Here is an 18580-nt window from a genome sequence, read left to right as displayed (position 1 = left end):
CTTTAAAAAAAAACTTAAATTTCATTTATTTGAAAAGTAGAATGACAGAAAGAGAGGCAGAGAGAGAGTCTTCCTTCTGCTGCTTCACTCCCCAAATGCCCACAACAGCCAGGGCAGATCCAGACAGCAAGCAGGGTCTCCATCTAGGTCTCTGTGTGGGCGGTAGGGACCCAAGTACTTGAGCCATCAGTTTTGCCTCCCAGGGGACATAGTCACAGGAGCCGGATCAGAAGCAGAGGCAGGATTTGAATGCAAGCCCTCTGATAAGGGATTCCGGTAACCCAAGTGGCAGCTTAATCACTGTGCTATAATAGCTGCCCCATACAAGCTTTTTTTTTTTTTTTTTTTTAAGGGAAAGGGCTTATTGGGAAAAATCCAGCAGACTGGAAGGAAGGGGTGAGGAAGGAGAAAGAGAGAGAGAAGGAGAGAGTAAGAGAGACAGAGAAGAGAGAGCAGAGAAGAGAGAACAAGCAGGAGATAGAAGAGAAGGGAGCAGAGACAAGAGAGGAGAGAGGGGAGACCAGAGGAGGAGGCTAGAGAGAGCCATGTGTTCAGGAACAAGACCTTTTAACACTTTGCTGGAGGGCAGGCAGGGAAGCAGAAGCAGCAAATCCCATTAGTATGACGGTGGAACTTGACACTGGCATACACCTATCCGTTAAATCCACTTTCCACATGTTTTATTTAAGTACTCTCATATATACAAGTAAATCTTTGTTTTGCAACTCCCACTCCCTTACATTAACTAGTGCAGCATGGCAGCAGTACTTAATTAATCCTAACCAGGGTCCTGCTGAAATTCCATCCCTGGGTTCACCTGCAGAATCCCTAAGCTTCAGTTCACATCAGGCTGGGTGCATGACGACTCTACAGTAGGTAGCTGACATCTCGGCACTCAGAAAAAAAAAAAAAAGTGTAGTACCAGGCAGGCCAGGATCCGTTTCTGGCACAGGAATGATCTGCAGGCAAGTCCATCCAGTCACCCAGCTGTGTCTAGTTTTTTATGGAAACTCACATCTTGCAAGGGACACAAACAAAGCAATTAAGCACTGCCATACTAGGGACCTCTAAGATGGAGGCCAGTAGTGCCAAGATATGGCCAATGTCTCCACCTGCTGGCCCTACAGCAAAGTACAACTGGAATGGAGCACCCAAACTTAAAGTCTGAATTACAGGTTCTGTGCTCAGTGCTTTGGTAGCAGTACCTCATTTGAACATCACAACCACCCTATAAGACAAGCCTGTGGTATTATACCCACTTTACAAATGAAGAGAACAAACATTAAGAAACTTATCCAAGATCAAATCACAAGGAGCAGGGCTGGGATAGGCTCTCAGGCTTAACGACCATGATGTGCTTTATCCTGATGTCCCCTAGAGTCCTTCGTGACATCCTATCTTATTAGAAAAGCCTTATTCCCTCCATGTTATGAGGAAATTGATGTTCAGAGGTCAAGTTCTTGACCAAAGGGACCGAGAAAGTCTAGAAACAGGGTCTCTGAGTATCTGAGTGACCCATCCCAGAGCGGAGGGAGACTCTAAACTGACAACCTCATTCAGGAAACAATGACAAGACCTTGTCAGCAACAGTCCTAGGCCACATCAGGCCCTGACTGCCTAGGAAGTGTGCTCAAGGCCCAGGGGGGAATTACCGCTCAGCTAGGACTTCTTCATTACATAGGAGAAAATTCTTTTTTTTTAAAGATGTATTTTCTTATGTGAAAGGCAGAGTGACAGGGGCCGGCACCGTGGCACAGTAAGTTAATCCACTGCCTGTGGTACCAGCATCCCAAATGGGCGCTGCGCTGGTTTTAGTCCCGGTTGCTCCTCTTCCAATCCAGCTCTCTGCTGTGGTCTTGGAAAGCAGTAAAGATGGCTCAAATGCTTGGGCCCCTGCACCCATGTGGGAGACCTGGAAGAAGCTCCTGGCTCCTGGCTTCAGATCAGTGCAGCTCCAGTCATTGTGGCCAACTGGGGAGTGAACCAGCGGACGGAAGACCTTTCTCTCTGTCTCTCCCTCTCACTGTCTGTAACTCTACCTCTCAAATAAATAAATAAAATCTTTAAAAAAAAAAAAAAAAGGAAGGCAGAGTGACAGGGAGGGAGAGAAGAGACACAGAAGGAGAGATCTTCCTCCCATTGGTTCATTCCCAAATGCTTGCAATGGCCAGGGCTGGGCCAGGCTGATTCCAGGAGCCAACAACTCCATCCAGGTCTCCCAAGCACTTAAGCCATCTTCTGCTGTGTTCCCAGGGCATTAGTAGAGAGCTGAATTGGAAGTGATGCAGCCAGGACTTGAACTAGTGCTCCAATGTGAGATGTAGGCATTGAAGTTGGTGTCTTGCTGCACCCCAATGCCTGCCCCAAGAAACTTCTGAAATTGTGACCTCCATGTCCATCAAGGCCATTGCAACATCTTAAAAGCTAGTGGTTCATCCCACGTTCTTCCATGATCAGACCACTAAGCTCACTTCCTTAATAAGATCAGAGGGTTTGATTTCCTCTCTGGGACAGTGATTTTATCCAAAGGTTGGCTTACCTGGCCAGAGTAGTTTCTTCTTATGAGGCTGAAATGGCATCCACTAACCCTACCCCACATCACTTTGTCCTGGTACCTGGCTCCAAGAGACTTCGTCAACCCTATTTAGTCTCAGGAACTATTCAGCATCACTTTAAGGCACATGCTGCCTTCAGGAACCCAGCACTCCCAACACTGTAAGCCCGAGCAGCTAAGGACAGCTCACAAAAAGAGAAGAGCTGCCTTTTATCGTTTCCAGCTTAGAACTAGGTCAGAGGCAGAAACGGAGCAGTCACCGTCCCTGATCTGAGAAAGGCTGTCCTTCAGCTTTGGCTGCCCCTAGCAAGTCTGGCGAGAGCAGCAGATGCAACCCGTCTTTTGGGAGCAACGGGGCTCTGAGGTTTCCCGGGGCCTTGCCAAATCCCAGAAGCCCAGCTACATGGGAAGAGAGTGGCCACATGTCTCAGCCTGGGAGGCCTGTCTGACACCTGCCGTGGGATCCACAAGGACAGCTGGTGGCTCTTCTCTGACAAGACACCCCTCTCTGTAAGTCACCCTATTAAGTCAAGGTCATGGGCTAGACTGTGTTCCCCCTGAATTCCTAGCACAGGCTTAATCCAATGTACCTGGTGTTCTCAAGAGATGGGGCGCAGAAGGAAGACCGTGGGAAGATGCATGGGGAACACAGCTGTGGATGAACCACGGAGCGAGAGCTCAGAAGAAACCAACCCTGATGGAATCTCAGCCCTGGGCTGCTTGAGGTAGCCGCTGTCAACTCACCCTCGATGCTCTATGTCCTCAGACAGGCCTGCAGGACTGGGGGCTTGTTTGACTATTTAGTCTAATGCAGGGGTGGGGAACGTCTGGCCTTGCCAAGGCAACCACAGGCCGGACTGGAAATGCAATAATCTATAGCAGGCTCATTTTCAAGTTGGTAATTTTGTAGGCCCATAAGTGATGTTATAAATATCCAAATAGCTTTTGGCAGAAAAAAAGGTTCCCCACCCTTGGATGGGTAGATATTCCCTTTAAGATACATTTCACCTGCTCAAATGGCCAATGATTTTGGGGAGCGTTTTCTTCAGAGCGTACAGCAGGACCTGCCGCTGAGATCCTCCTCAGTCAGCTGACGTTCCTGAGAAGTTCCTGATCCCAAAGCCAGGTCTCACTCTGCAGAGGTTCTGATGAACTGGGCAAGGCCCAGCTTGTTCACAAAGCTCTTCAGGGGGTTCTCTGAGCAGCCAGAATCTAGCACTCTGCTCTTGGGCCCAAGCCACAGATTTCAAAATGTGCACCAGCTGAGTGTGGCTGATGGAATCCTACTCCCAAGATTCATCTACGTCCTAGTTCCCAGACCTGTGAACATTATCTTCATGTGCTCAAGGCTCCTGAGGTGGGGAGATTACTCTGGATTATCTTGAGTGGGCACTAAATGTCATAACAGGTCCTTATAAAAGGGAGGCAAAAAGGTCAATGAGGAAGGGGATATGCCTGCCGAGGGAGGTGGAGGGAAGAGGCGGATATGATTTGGGGCTGGGAGCCCAGGAATGCTGGTGCCTTCAGAGGCTGAAACAGGGAAGCAGATGGATCCTTCAGATGCTCCAAGAGGAATCAAGTCCAGGGACACCATGGTTTTGGCCTCTAAGACTCACTTTGGAGTCTTAACTATGGAAAAACATATCTGTGGGGCTGGCACGGTACAGTGTGGTTAAGCACCACCTGAGATGCCGGCATCTCATATCAGATGCCAGTTGGGAGTCCCAGCAGCTCCACTTCTGATCCAGTTCCCTGTAGTAAAACGTGGCCCAAGCACTTGGGCCCTTGCCACCCACATGGGAGACCCAGATGGAGTTCCAGGCTCCTGGTTTCTGCCTAGCCCAGCTCTAGCCTTTTGGGGAGTGAACCAGCCGATGGAAGGTCTTTCTCTCTCCATCTATCCTCTTCTCTGTCACTGTGTCTTTCAAGTAAATGAAATACATCAATGAATCTTAAAAAAAAAAAATAAACACATCTGTGTACAGTCACTCAGTATGTGCCAATAGGAAACTAACACAGAGCGTGTTAAACGCCCATTCCCCAATGAAATCAGCAAATAAAAGGGTTATCTACACCATCCTGTTTATTATAGCTCATTCACAACAGCTAAGACATGTAATCAACCTAAATGTCTGTCAACTGAAGACTTGATAAAGATATTATGGGATATGTACTCTATGGAATACTACACAGTGGCCAAAAAAAAAAAAAGGATGAAGCTGGAGAACATCATACTTAGTGAAATAAGCCAGTCCCAAAGGGACAACCTGAACAGCTGTTCAACAAGCAGACCCCCCCCCCCCCCCCTTCAGAAGCTCCCAGGCCACTGGCTGTCAGATATTCAGTGGGCATCTGAGGAGCCTCAGGCTTATGAGAGCCCAAATTCCTGGGCCCCATGCCCAGTTTCTGATCTCCAAAATGTGCATTTCTGACAAATTACCAGGCGATGCCCACTGGAGGACCCCTGCTGTGGATGACGCAGACACAGAACACCGTGACTAGTTACAGTAAGGACCCAGGGTCCACTGCATACATTTCCCTTCCCTGTTTCCTCATCCTCCCTACCTGTGAGGGTAGGGCTTTTGTTTAGTCCACTGAATTCTCATGAGAACGAGGTCAGTTCCTGTTTAGGTATACCCTACCAGCCCCAACAAAACAAGCTTTTCCAAAGCAGCAAAAAAAGCCCTTATTTCCTTGTTTTCCTTTGCTGGTGAGGACACAGGCCTGCATGCGCCTCTCTCTCTTCCTCACACGGTGTCCCTCTCAGGGACCAGCCCTCCTGGGGTGTCTGGAACAGGAGTGCTTTCTGGCTGTCACTGCACTGTATTAGGGCATCCATGGGGAGGGGCTGCACATGCATTCTTTCTGCCACAACGAGCAGCATAGTCCTTGAGCACTGTCCAAAATGCCATTGTGTACCTAGGTAAAAAATGAAGGCTTAGGTCTAGCACTATGGTGTAGCGGGTCAAGCCACTGCCTGTGATGCCAGCATCCCATTGGGGCACCTGTTTGTGTCCCTGATGCTCCACTTCAGATCCAGCTCCCTGCTAATGGCCTGGGAAAAGCAGCAGAGAATGGCTGAGGTGCCTGGGCCCATGCTATCCTTGTGGGAGACCCAGAGGAAGCTCTTGGCTCTGGCCTGGCCCAGCCCTGACTATTGCAATCAACTGGGGAGTTAGTCAGCAGATGGAAGCTTTCTCTTTCTGTCTCTACCTCTCTGTAACTCTTTCAAATGAATAAATAAACCTTTAAAAAAGAATGCAGGCTTGTAGTTCAGTTGATTCTCAACTGAGGCCTGTGGGTAGTGCCCCAGTTTCAGAGGACCAGAGAAGGACTTCAGTCTGAACGCCTTTGCTGGCCACTCTCACAACAACCAAAAAGGAGTGTTAAAGGCCCATTCCCCAACAAAATCAGCAAATAAAAGTTATCTGCACCGCCATGTTTATTACAGCTCAATTCGCAATAGCTAAGACGTGTAATCAACCTAAATGTCCATCATTTGAAGAGTTGATAAAGAAATTATAGGATATGTACTCAATGTAATAATACACAGTGGCAAAAAACAGAAATCCGGTCATTTGCACAAAATGGATGAAGCTGGAGAACATCATACTTAGTGAAGTAAGCCAGTCCCAAAGGGACAAATACCATATGTTCTCCCTGATCTGTGATAACTAACAGAGCACCTAAAAGGAACCCTGCAGAAGTGAAATTGACACTCAGAAGCAATGACTTGAGAAGCAATGACTTGAACAGCTCTGGTCTTGACTATCGAAGAACAGTATTTTCCCCCCTTCTTAATACCATCGACTGAACTCTTTAGTTAACATAGAATTAATCATATGTGGGCCGGCGCCGCGGCTCACTAGGCTAATCCTCCGCCTAGCGGCGCCGGCACACCGGGTTCTAGTCCCAGTCGGGGCGCCGGATTCTGTCCCGGTTGCCCCTCTTCCAGGCCAGCCCTCTGCTGTGGCCAGGGAGTGCAGTGGAGGATGGCCCAGGTGCTTGGGCCCTGCACCCCATGGGAGACCAGGAAAAGCACCTGGCTCCTGGCTCCTGCCATCGGATCAGCGCGGTGCGCCGGCCGCAGCGCGCCAGCCGCGGCGGCCATTGGAGGGTGAACCAATGGCAAAAGGAAGACCTTTCTCTCTGTCTCTCTATCTCACTGTCCACTCTGCCTGTCACAAAAAAAAAAAAAAAAAAAAAAAAGAATTAATCATATGTGTATAAAGTCAATTGAAAATAGATCCGAGTAAAAAATAAGAGTGGGAATAAGAGGGAGGAGCTGTATAGTTCTGCATACATTCCTACGGACTTACTTCTAACAATACAGCTAAAAACTTGCCACCAAATCCCATTAAGCCGGGTGGTAAAAATGCCATCTTAAGTGTTAAAATGACAATATTAAGTGTTAGAGTGAACATATAGATAGGGTTAAGTGTTAAAGTGGTCATATAAATAGGATCAAGTGTCTGGTAATAATAATAGAATTAAAAAGGAGACAATGTTCCAACATGGGAAGCAGTCTACAAAGATGACTCAGAATGACAATTGCTCTAAATAGCACTCTGACCTCAGAATCAGCCCTTAAGGCATTCTGATCTGCCTGAAAAGCCCAAGAGAGCATTCCAGGCATGGAAATCTAAGACTCTGTGGGAAAAAATGTCCTACATGAAGGATCTCTGTGAGAGACCTCCCAGTGGAATGAAAGGGCCATCAAAGGATGTACTTTTCTCTGAAGGGAGGAGAGAACATCCACTTTGCTTATGGCTGTGTCTAAATACTGATGGAGACTGTGGACTCAAAAGGCTTCCTTAGCCTTGGCAACTTATGTCAAGAGCCTCGGATGATCACTAACATCATATGTAAAAGTGTTAATTGTTAAATTAACAACAAGAGTCACTGTGCACTTACTCCCCATGCAGGAATTCTGTCCTCAATGACTTGTACTATGAGAGTTAACTGTAAAACTTGTTCTCAAAGTTTTTTATATTTTTGTGTGTGCAAATTGTTGAAATCTTTACTTACTATAGAGTTGGTCTTCTGGGTATAAAGTTAATTGAAAATGAATCTTAATGGAGAATGGGACTAGGAATGGGATAGAGAGAAGGAAGGGGAGTAGGAGTGGGGGTGGGAAGAATCACTACATTCCTAAAGTTGTACTTACGCTTATTCCCCACAATGCAGACTATTTAACCTGCCCTCTACCCTTAGTGCTACTGTTTATAACCTGCTACCCACACCACAATGAGACCCTCTCCCCTCCTTGTCACAGCTACCTTGATTAACAAGAGCTATTATTAAAAAACATTTCCCTGGGGCCAGTGCTATGGCATAGCAGTTGAGGCCATTGCCTGTAGTGCCAGCATCCCATATGGGCAACAGTTCGAGACCTGGCCACTCCACTTCCGATCTGGCTCTCTGCTATGGTCTGGGAAAGCAGCGGAAGATGGCCCAAGTCCTTGGGCCCCTGCATCCATGTGGGAGACCAGAAGAAGTTCCTGGCTTTGGATGAGCTCAGCTCCAGCTGTTGAGGCCATCTGAAGAGTGAATCAGCGGATGGAAGACCTCTCTCTGTGTGTCTCTACCTCTCCCTATAACTCTTTCAAATAAATAAAAATAAATCTCTTTAAAAAAATTTTTTTGACGGGCAGAGTGGACAGTGAGAGAGAGAAAGGTCTTCCTTTTCTGTAGGTTCACCCCCCAGTGGCTGCTGCGGCCAGCACACCGCACTGATCCGAAGCCAGGAGCCAGGTGCTTCTCCTGGTCTCCCATGCGGGTGAAGGGCCCAAGGACTTGGGCCATCCTCCACTGCCCTCCAGGGCCACAGCAGAGAGCTGGACTGGAAGAGGGATAGAATCCGGCGCTCCGATCGGAGCTAGAACCTGGTGTGCCGGTGCCACAGGTGGAGGATTAGCCTATTGGGCTGTGGTGCTGACCAAAATAAATCTTTTTTTAAAAGATTATTTTCTTTTTTTAAAAAAAGATTTATTTGAAAATCAGATTTTACACAGAGAGAAGAGAGGCAAAGGGGGGGGTATTCCATCCAAGGGTTCACTCCCCAATTGGCCGCAATGCCTGGACTGCACTGATCCGAAGCCAGGAGCCAGGAGCTTCCTCTGGGTCTCCCACGCGGGTGCAGGGGCCCAATGAGTTGGGCCATCTTCTACTGCTATCCCAGGCCATAGCAAAGAGCTGGATCAAAAGAGGAGCAGCTGGGACTAGAACTGGTGTCCATATGGGATGCTGGCATTTCAGGCCAGGGTGTTAACCCACTGAGCCACAGCGCTGGCCCCCTAAAAATAAATCTTAAAAAAAAAAATCCCCCAGAGCGAAAGGTGGGTAGCTTTCTGGGGGAGCCACCATCCATTGAGAAGCTCTCCAGAATGCCCTCCATATGGATGCCAAGACCTATTTGATTTTCCATGTGGCTGAGTACATCACATGCCCATGGCTGAGGCTGGTGGACGGCTGAGGTCCTCCCACGCAATGGCAGGTGTTAACCCCACAGCCTCCAGCTCCCTCTATGGTTGCCCCACATGTGGTATCCTCATCCCCTGCCTGCACCACCTCTCACTGCAGGGAACCATAAAGACTGCTTCAATTACTCTTCCAAGAATTCAACCTGGGTCTCCCATGTGAGTGGCAGAGATCCAACTACTTGAGCCAGCACCTGCTGTCTCCCAGGAATGCACATTAGCAGGATGCTGGAATTGGGAGCAGGGCCAGGTACTCAAACTCAAGACATTCTGATATAGGATGTGCCCTAAGTGGTGCCTTAGCCACTGTGCCACATGTCAGCTCCTCAATTACTCTTACCTGAGGTAGTTTCTTCCCTCCCCCAACCTGCCACACTGCATTGTGCCAGTAAGAGGTCTCTCCATCTCATGCCCCTGGCCTCCTAACCAGAGATATCTTAGAGGAATGAATCCTACAGTTAACCCTCCTTAGCTCCTCCTTGGTCCCTCAGCTCCTAGTTTGAAATGATTCACCAGCAGCACAACCAGCTTCTGGCCTCTCCAGTTAGAACCAGAAATAGCCCCTTGGGGCCAGTGCTGTGGCACAGCAGTGCCATCATCCATATGAGCGCCAGTGTGAGTCCCAGCTGCTCCACTTCTGATCCAGCTCTCTGCTATGGCCTAAGAAAGCAGTGGAAGATGGCTCAAGTCCTTGGACTCCGGCATCTGTGTGGGAAACCTGGAAGAAACGGCTGGCTCCAGATCAGTGGAGCTCTAGCCATTGCGGCCATCTGGGGAGTGAACCAGCAGATGGAAGACCTCTCTGCCTCTCTATAGCTCTGCCTTTCAAATAAATAAATCTTAAAAAAAAAAAAAGAAAGAAAGAGGCCCCTTCCTCTTCCTGAACTCCCCACATCTCACCCAGCTCTCTGCTCTACCTGCAAGTTCTCACTACTTCCATGGCTACCATCTTAGATTTGGGCACTGGTACCATGGCTTCTGGCCAGATGTAGCTCTTCCCCTACACAGGCTATTTTATAAACAGCAGCCAAGGAATCATTTAAAAAACGTTACGTAGATGCCACTTCTCTGCTCAGAACTCTTGGATGGCTTCCAAAACATTTAGAACAGAACACACATTCTTTACCATGGTCTACAAGGAAGGTCTTATGGGTCACACTCCCCTAATTCTCAGGGGGTACCAGCACCGAGACTTCTATTCCTATGACACAGAGCTCATGTTCTAGCTGTCCTGACCCCTTTTGCTTCCCTTAGATTTTCCTGTGTCTCATTACCTCATTTCAGCTACCTGCTTTTCTTTGGCCTGCTAAAACAAATACCACAGATTGGGTGGCCTTTAAGCCACAGAAATTTATTTCTCAGTCTGTAGGCTGGGAAGTCCAACATCAAGGCAAATCCAGCACCTGGTTTTGATTCACAGTTGCTGCCATCTCACATGGTGGAGGGTCAGGGAGGTCACCAATCCCATTCAGGAGGACTCCATCCTCATGACCTAGCCCCCTGCAAAGGCCCCACTTCCTAATAGCACGTGGTGACTGGCTTCCAGCTTGGGGGAAGAGACCATTGCACAGCTTAAAGTCACCTGCCCCAAGGTCTTTTCTGACCCCCACCCCTCACAGGCTCTCTCACTGCTTCACTTTCACGTTGGCTGGTCATCTACCCTCACTCAAATATACGCTGGAAGAGAAGAGTGAGCTTGTCTTGCTCCAAGCTGCATCCTCAGTGTCTGGCACATATTCAATAAATACTTTTGGATAAGATTCTGCCAGCAGAGTGCCAGATGTGAATGATGTTCCAAACATTACTCTGCCAACCTCAAACCCGATGGTGTTTTTCACCTGAATTCTCAGGTGAGAAAAAAAGGGAGAATGAATTCAAGCTCTAAGCCCTGGTAATAACAGAATTTTAAAAATGGAGGTACTGGGGCTGACATTAACAGAGTGCCTGGCACTAGGCTGAGTGTGTTACACGGTACCGCATTAAAGCCAAGCTCTGCGAGCAGGTGTGATGAGTGCCCAGCTCACAACAGAACACGGTAACCCCCAGGCACCAGCTGCTGCTCAGGACGAGGTGTGCTGGGAGAGCGGGAGAGCAGGCTGGCTCCACAGCTCTTCCCTCCCTTCACCTCTTTCAGTGGAGCAGCAGCAGGCGGTCCTAGCGCCATTTGTGCCTCTTAATTTTATAGGCAGCAGCTTGCCAAGACCAAAAACATGCATCATTCAATATTTACATCAGGGCTGTTAGTCACATTGCCCACTCTCCACTTAAATGCACTGCATTAATTTTACAGGGAACTGTGCGGCAGGGAGAACACTGACCAGACCAAAGTGAGCTTGTTTAAAATACCACCCCTCTCCCTTTCTAATTCAAATGTAACAGAAAAGGAAAAGGCTGTGACTTAACCTAATTTAGTTGTTGGAGAAAGGAGCATTTAAAATGCATTTTAGATCCCACTTCGAAGCACTATCATTTAATACCATTTAACTACGTGGCAACATACACCACATCTAACTCTAACCCTACCAGCAAATTCTGCAGTGAAATTCCCTCAGCATAAATAGGAATCTAAGCAAACACACATACTTTGCTCATGAGTTTCATGAAAACCTTTCGCCTTGCTCTCCCCAACTGGCATGGGAGACGCTTTCTATAAATACTGGAGGCCTTCTAAAATTTTTGCTGAAGTCAAGATTCTTTTCAAAATGGCAAAATTTCCTAGCTAGGTTTGACTGCAACATCCCTCCACTCCTCTCCCAAGTGGCTTAGCAACAGCTGCCCGGTTCTAGCGCTCCTCACTGTGGCTGATTCCACACGACGGCAGAGGCTGCCTAATTCCTGGGGAAGCGCACTCAAACTTAGGGACTCCAGAGATGCTGGGAGAAGCCTGTGGACCTTTCTATCCCAGGGCCCCAAATCCCTGCAAGTCAAGAACACGTTAACTGGGTCCTTGGCCAATTATAAACAGCCTAGAAAAACTAAAATTTTATCATCAAATCTTCCTTATTGCTTTCTAATTCTACTCTCCAACAACCAAGAAAGCAGTGTTTTGTTTTGCTTTTCTTTTGTTTTACTTTTTTTTTTTTTTTTTTTTAAGGCTTTAGGGCTCTGAGGGCCCAGGGCACAGGGAAACTGAGCTGTTAACTTTCCAGGTGGCGAACAAACGCACTTTCAAGGCAGAGGCCCCCAGACAGGCTGCAGCCCTAAGGGAAGGGCGCCTGCATTCCTTTAGGTGCTCAAAACCGCTCAGAACCCCCAGAGCACTGCGCTACAGGGGAAAACTTCAGGGCAAGGACAAGGCCTAAGTTTGGAGAAAAAAAGCAGCCGGAAGCTTGCCAAAGAGCGAGTACGCAGTTCTCCCACGTGGGCCGCAGTTAGCGGAGACAGGGCGGAAGCATGAGTCCCGGAGGGCGCGAGTCTATGATCTAGCTGATCTAGCTGCTCCCGGCGCCCTGCCACCCCGGCCACCTGCTAGCTGCAGCCAGCGCGCCTCCGGGAAGGGACGAGGAGCTCGGGCAGGTTGTCCGCGTGGGCGCAGTACCTGTGCACCCGCCGACCCCCAACCAAAGGACTTGCCCACTCCGGGCGGGGTGCAGAGATGCGGGTGCAGAAGACTCCACAGATTCGGGGGTTGGTTGGCCGGGATACCCTTTCCTCCCCCCCCCCCCGGGGGGCCCCTAGGTCGCGGCGCCGCGCCCAGCCTTTCCCCACCCACCGCAGCGGAGGCACAGAGCCAGGGCGCACGGCCCAGGGCGCGCTCCCCCGGGCAGCGGCGAGAGGGCACCGGGCAGGGCGGGCCGCAGCCGCCGGGACCGCTATCCTCACCTTCACGGCGGCGGTGGTGGCGGCACCTGAGGCCATGTCTGCGCGGGGCAGGAGGCTGCTGCGAGCAGGCTGCAGCGCGCGGCGCGGAGTCCCGGGGCCGCCTGGCTCCGCCTCTTCCTCCCCGCCACCGCTGGATTGGCTGCCGGCTCCCTCGGGCCACCCCTCCTCAATTCCACTTTCCCGCGACCAGACCCGGGGGCTGACCTTCGCGGTTCTCCGAAGTTTCAGGCTTTTCGCCCCCGGTTATAACAAACGGGCTCATGATAACGGTGACGGTGGAGTCGTTCAGCGAGCGATAGTACTGCTCCACATCCTTGGTGCGCACTTTAATGAGCTCACTTAACTTTCACAAAACCCCGACCTTGATCAGCGGTGTTCCCCGCCCCGCCCGGCGTGAGCCGCGGTCCAGGAGGCCGACTGCATTCCAGAGGTTCTCGCGGGAGGGCGACTTCTCGCCCGGAGGCGGGGGCGGGGCCCCGAAGGGGCGGGGCCGGGTGGGCCCTCGGAGGGGCGGGGCTTGCCCTTCCCACAACCGCAAACCAACCAGGGCTTTGCTCATTTCCCTTAACTGCTGCAGGGCGGAGCCTGGGTGAAGTTGCCCCCAGACTCTGGGGTGGCAAAGGAGAAATTAACCGGGTAACCTCTCTGATTTGCTGGCCTCCTATTTGAAGGGTGGTTTTTAAGGGTATAGAACTCAACTCCCAGCCTGGCTCTACCAGGCCAAGACCATCTTTAACCCTTCCTACGCTAGAGAAGCATCCAACAATACACCTGGATTCAAAAATCCAGATTCGTGTCTGCATCATTCGGCACGGGCAGGATCCCAACTCCACACACACACACACACACACACACACACACCACCTGCCCTCCACTCGGGTAATTCCTCATCTCAAAGCTCCTATCCTACCTTCCTGGGGTAATTCAAATTACCCTTCCTTAGTGGATGCTTTGAGGGAGGAGAAACAAGGGTGGGAGTATGGGTGGGAGGGAGGTGGGGGGAGAGAATCCTCATGTTCCTAAAATCTGTGTATGTTGAATTCCTTAAACAAAATGAAATAATTAAAAATAAAACACTGGGTGGCAGCAGTCTTAACGTGACCCCTGAGATATGGATATACTACAAATTACCCTGGGGTGGGAAGAGTGCTGAGGATGGAGAGCAGTAAAATGTGGAGAAAAAGCATGATCACAATTTCATTAAAAGAAAAAAAAACCACTGGCTTTCTTTAGCCTCCATGCTGCTCATTTAACCTGTTTAACGAAACAGTGTAGACGTTCCCTTTCTCGTTATTGCTTGCCTTAGGACTAAACTTTCTTTTTTTTTTTTTTTAACTTTTATTTAATGAATATAAATTTCTAAAGTACGGCTTATGGATTACAATGGCTTCCCCCCCATATCGTCTCTCCCACCCGCATCCCTCCCCTTTCCCACTCCCTCTCCCCTTCCATTCACATGAGGATTCATTTTCGATTCTCTTTATATACAAAAGATCAGTTTAGCATACATTAAGTAAAGATTTCAACAGTTTGCTCCCACACAAACATAAAGTGAAAAATAATAGATGATTTTTTAAATGATGATGAAGTCAGATCAGACCTATTGTCATGTTTAATCCCAGTGAGAGTCAAGTTGGGAATTGATAATTTCTTCTCTCTCTCTTTTTTTTTTTTTTTTACAGAGGATCAGTTTAGTATACATTAAGTAAAGATTTCAACAGTTTGCACCCCCATAGAAACACAAAGTGAAATATACTGTTTGAGTACTCATCATAGCATTAAGTCTCAATGTACAGCACATTAAGGACAGAGATCCTACATGAGGAGTAAGTGCACAGTGACTCCTGTTGTTGACTTTACAAATTGACACTCCTGTTTATGGCATCAGTAATCTCCCTATGCACCAGTCATGAGTTTCTTAGGACTAAACTTTCTCAAAATATAGTTGTTGTTGTTGTTTTTTCTTTCTGCCACCGTTATGTTTCTTTTAAGTCGTAGAATGAAGTGGAAGAGGGGGAATAACAGGTCAGGGTGCTACTTTGAAAGGGCAGGGGCTTCTAGTCTCCGAGTCTTTCTACTGATTGTTGTACCAGAGAGCAGGAAGCCCAGCGCCCCCAGGGGGCTGGTACTCAGGTGCCTGGGGTTCTGTAGCTGCCACATAAGTAGGGGATCTTGGCCAACATCTGTGCTTTGACATGTCCAGCAAGTCCAGCTTGTACTCAGTACTGCCTCTCTGCCAAAAGTTAGACACCATAAGCAAGTTAGATTTTGTAAGCATAAAAGACCTTTGGGCAGCATGAGCTTGAAACTTGAAGGGGCTACATTGGACTTCTGGACTTTTCCACTGTATCTTGCTGATCAAGGCTCAAGCATTTGATCTTGAACATATGATGTCTGTAAAGAGAAAATTGTCCCTCATTTGGTCTGGTTTTCAGAGTGATGTAATTCACAAGCCATTTCTGGGAAGAAATTAGCATTTCTAGATCAAATTTAAGCAATTTTCTAGCCTCTTCTAAGAAACCAGGCCCCTACCAATCAGCTGATTGTTAGACGCTGTTTTGTTCTTGAGTATGGGAACACGTAGTTCAAGAAAGATTAGTCTACCTCACAAGGGGACTCCAGCAATTTTAATGCATTTTGAGGAAAAAAAATCATACATGCTTAGAAACATGGGAACTATCAATTATAGGTGATTTGAAATTATAGTGGTCATTGCAAGATTCTTCTAACAAAGTAATCTACTTTAGAATATGTATGTTAAAATAAATTTTTCAAAAAGTTAAGAGCATAACATTCAAACACATGTATAGTCAGTCTGTGTCAGAGATGCATTTAATCCAGTGGTAAAGGAATCAGCTGGATGAAAAAGCTTTCAAAGGAAGATATAATAAGCTACATCAGTAAACAGAAAGGGGCATGCTAGAATAAGACTGAAAAGCCAGGTTCAAGATTGACATATTTTATAAGGCAACAAAACTGTGGCTTATTTTATATGAATGGATACTATTTGCACCTCTAAGGGAAACATTTGTAGTTTATCTTGCACAATACCTGACATAAGAATCTGAATGCTGGGGCAGGGTGCTGTGGTGCAGTGGGTTAACGCCCTGGCCTGAAGTGCTGGCATCCCATATGGCGCTGGTTCTAGTCCCAGCTGCTCCTCCTCAATCCAGCTCTCTGCTATGGCCTGGGAAGACAGTGGAAGACGGCCTAAAGTCCTTGGGCTCCTGCACCTGTGTGGGAGACCCGGAAGAAGCTCCTGGCTTCGGATCAGCGCAGCTCTGGCCTTTGCAGCCAATTGGGGAGTGAACCAGCGGATGGAAGACCTCTCTCTCTGTGCCTCTCCTCTCTCTGTGTAAAATCATTTTTTTAAAAAAGAGTCTGAGTGCTAAAGGTGGCGCGGCTCCGGGGGCATCTGCGTGCGTTCCGGCTTCTGGGGCCGGCCTGGGGAGGCGCAGCGGCTGGCGGGCAGGTGCACTGATGCTGAAAGACTATGAACTTGCAGAACTTCTGGAGAGACTACAAAGTTCTGGTGGTTATGGTACCTCTAGTTGGGCTCATCCATTTGGGGTGGCACAGAATCAAAAGTAGCCCCATTTTCCAAGTACCTAACAAGGACAACATTCCTGAGCCAGACAGTCTGGCCCTTGCAAGTCTGCCAAAGGGCCCACCCCAAGGGAAATAGCAAACTTGCCATCTTCAGAAGGTAGCAGCTTTGAATCTGAGCTTGATATTGAAAGAAGAGATGAGAAACACCAGCTGGATTAGAAAGAACTGGCTTCTTGTAACCAGCGTGTCCTTCGTAGGCGTCCATCTTGGAACGTACTTTATTCAGAGGGCTGCAAAACAGTCTGTAAAGTCTCAATCTGGAAGCAAACAGAAGAGCACTGAAGAATGACGTAAAATAAATATGTGGAATCACCAAAAAAAAAAAAAAAGAGTCTGAGTGCTTATAATTGAGAAACAATAAAATAAAATCTCATCCCTTAGGAAAAGGATTTGCAAACCTTTACAACAAAGAGGCAAACGTTGAGAAGTGTATAGAGTTCAAAAGCTCAGACAATACTAATGGAATGAACATGGCTGTATTCCAACAAAACTTTGTTTATGAACAACAAAATCTGGATTTCATGCAAATACTCACATAGGACAAAATATTCTCATTGATTTCCAGCCACTTAAGATTGTAAAAATTATTCTTAGCTTGTGCCAGACAAAAACAGGGGAGAAACTGGTCTGGCTGAGGTTTTGGGTCATTGTCTGCCACTCAGCGGAGTACTTGAATCAGATAAACCTGCCTGGGTGACCCTTGGGCAGGCTTGTTGGGCAGTGCCTTAGTGCAGCTTCATCTTTGAAAAAGATAGGCCATAATATTTGCCATGTTTTGGATCTTTCTTTCTTAACAAGCTTAGCATAAAAGGAGAATAAAACTAGTCAGTGGTCTCCTGTTTTGATTGATAAGGTGAATCCTTAACAAGACAAGGGGGGATTCTTAAGGGTCTGTCAATGAAAGTAGAATTTTGCCCCATCCTCTGTTCTTATTCTATAAATTCCCCTTTGTCAACCTGTATCTTTGTTTTCCCAAGGGTTATTTTTAAGAAGAACCAAGGCTACCTTAGGACAATTCTGACTGTGAAACTCTACAAATATTTCAAGGACTTTACCCTTTTTGGGTAATCCTTGCTAGATGCTTCCCCTACTTTCAGCTTCAGCCAGTAATGGACTAAAATGATGTCAGCAGTAGCTGTCTGTATCAAGCCTTGGTCAATAGGCCCTCAATATCCCACAATTCCCTTATAGGGAAGAATCTACAATAACTTATAAATCTTTAAGCATGACTAAATTGTTGTTTTTGAAGACTTCTCCAAACCATTCCAGGACCATCAAATATTCAAGAAGAAGTATTTACACAAAGGCAGGAGCTGTACCACTTCAGCCAACTGTATCAGGTTTCTCACTGAGCCCTTACATCTCGGCCCTGGACCAGTGTGTCCATGCTGGGTGGCTACCACATAAAGAGTGCAAGCTGGCTGCTATTTCCCTCATCTGGAGCCATGAAAGCTGGCAAGTTGTCATGGCTAAAGCAACTCTCCTAACTTGCCACCTCCTCATAGGTATCTGAGTGACTTGACTCTTTACAGTACTCCTGTGCCACAGATACAAAGGATAGGAACATTTTGGCCACCATTTTTGTTGGTGGATTAGGATCTGGCATTGGAAGCTTTAGTGAAAAAAGGTAATGTTCTGTTAGAAAGTAGCCACTGTAGAGATAGCAGAACATAGTCAAAATATTTTAAGGAGACAATAAAAAAAACCTGAACAGTAATAACAACAATTATAAATTTTAAAGTGGCTGCATATACAAATTTCCCACCAGGCAAGCCCATGCCAGCATAAAGACTGCAACGATGTCTGGACTGGTGTAAATTCAAGTTCAAAAATCCTAATGTCATTATTACATGAAATGTAGTATTGGGAAAAAAAGTCAATCTGGAAGACAGACTACAACCTTCATAAAATTGTACCCCAAGAAAATTTTTCACAGGCAATTCTCAAAATGGTGTCTCCTCTGCTTGGGAAGGTGAGGGGTGGGGTGGGTGGGTAAATGTACTTAAAAGGAAATAGTGGGGCTGGCGTTGTGGCATAGCATGTTAAAGTTGCTGCCTGCAGTGCCGGCATCCCATATGGGTGTTGGTTCAAGGCCCAGCTGCTCCACTTCCAAACC

At 47.6% G+C, this 18580-nt stretch overlaps 1 protein-coding gene and 1 long non-coding RNA gene across 3 annotated transcripts in view; one reads left to right on the top strand and one right to left on the bottom strand.

Moving 5' to 3' along the window:
• MTAP (methylthioadenosine phosphorylase) overlaps positions 1–18580 on the bottom strand; it is an 85106-nt gene that overhangs the window by 39788 nt on the left and 26738 nt on the right. The window contains exon 1 of one of the 2 annotated variants that reach the window (XM_002707965.5): positions 12856–13607. The exons of the other annotated variant lie outside the window; for it this stretch is intronic. Coding sequence (XP_002708011.1) covers positions 12856–12891 — 36 coding nt within the window. The 5' untranslated portion in view covers positions 12892–13607. Of the gene's footprint in view, positions 1–12855; positions 13608–18580 lie in introns of those variants that run through there. 2 annotated transcript variants of the gene reach the window in all.
• LOC127490943 (uncharacterized) overlaps positions 1–18580 on the top strand; it is a 58801-nt gene that overhangs the window by 32838 nt on the left and 7383 nt on the right. The gene's annotated exons all lie outside the window — the stretch shown is intronic.

This window comes from Oryctolagus cuniculus, chromosome 1, assembly GCF_964237555.1.
Source record: "Oryctolagus cuniculus chromosome 1, mOryCun1.1, whole genome shotgun sequence".
NCBI lineage: Eukaryota > Metazoa > Chordata > Mammalia > Lagomorpha > Leporidae > Oryctolagus > Oryctolagus cuniculus.
This window is presented reverse-complemented; position numbering and strand designations above follow the sequence as displayed.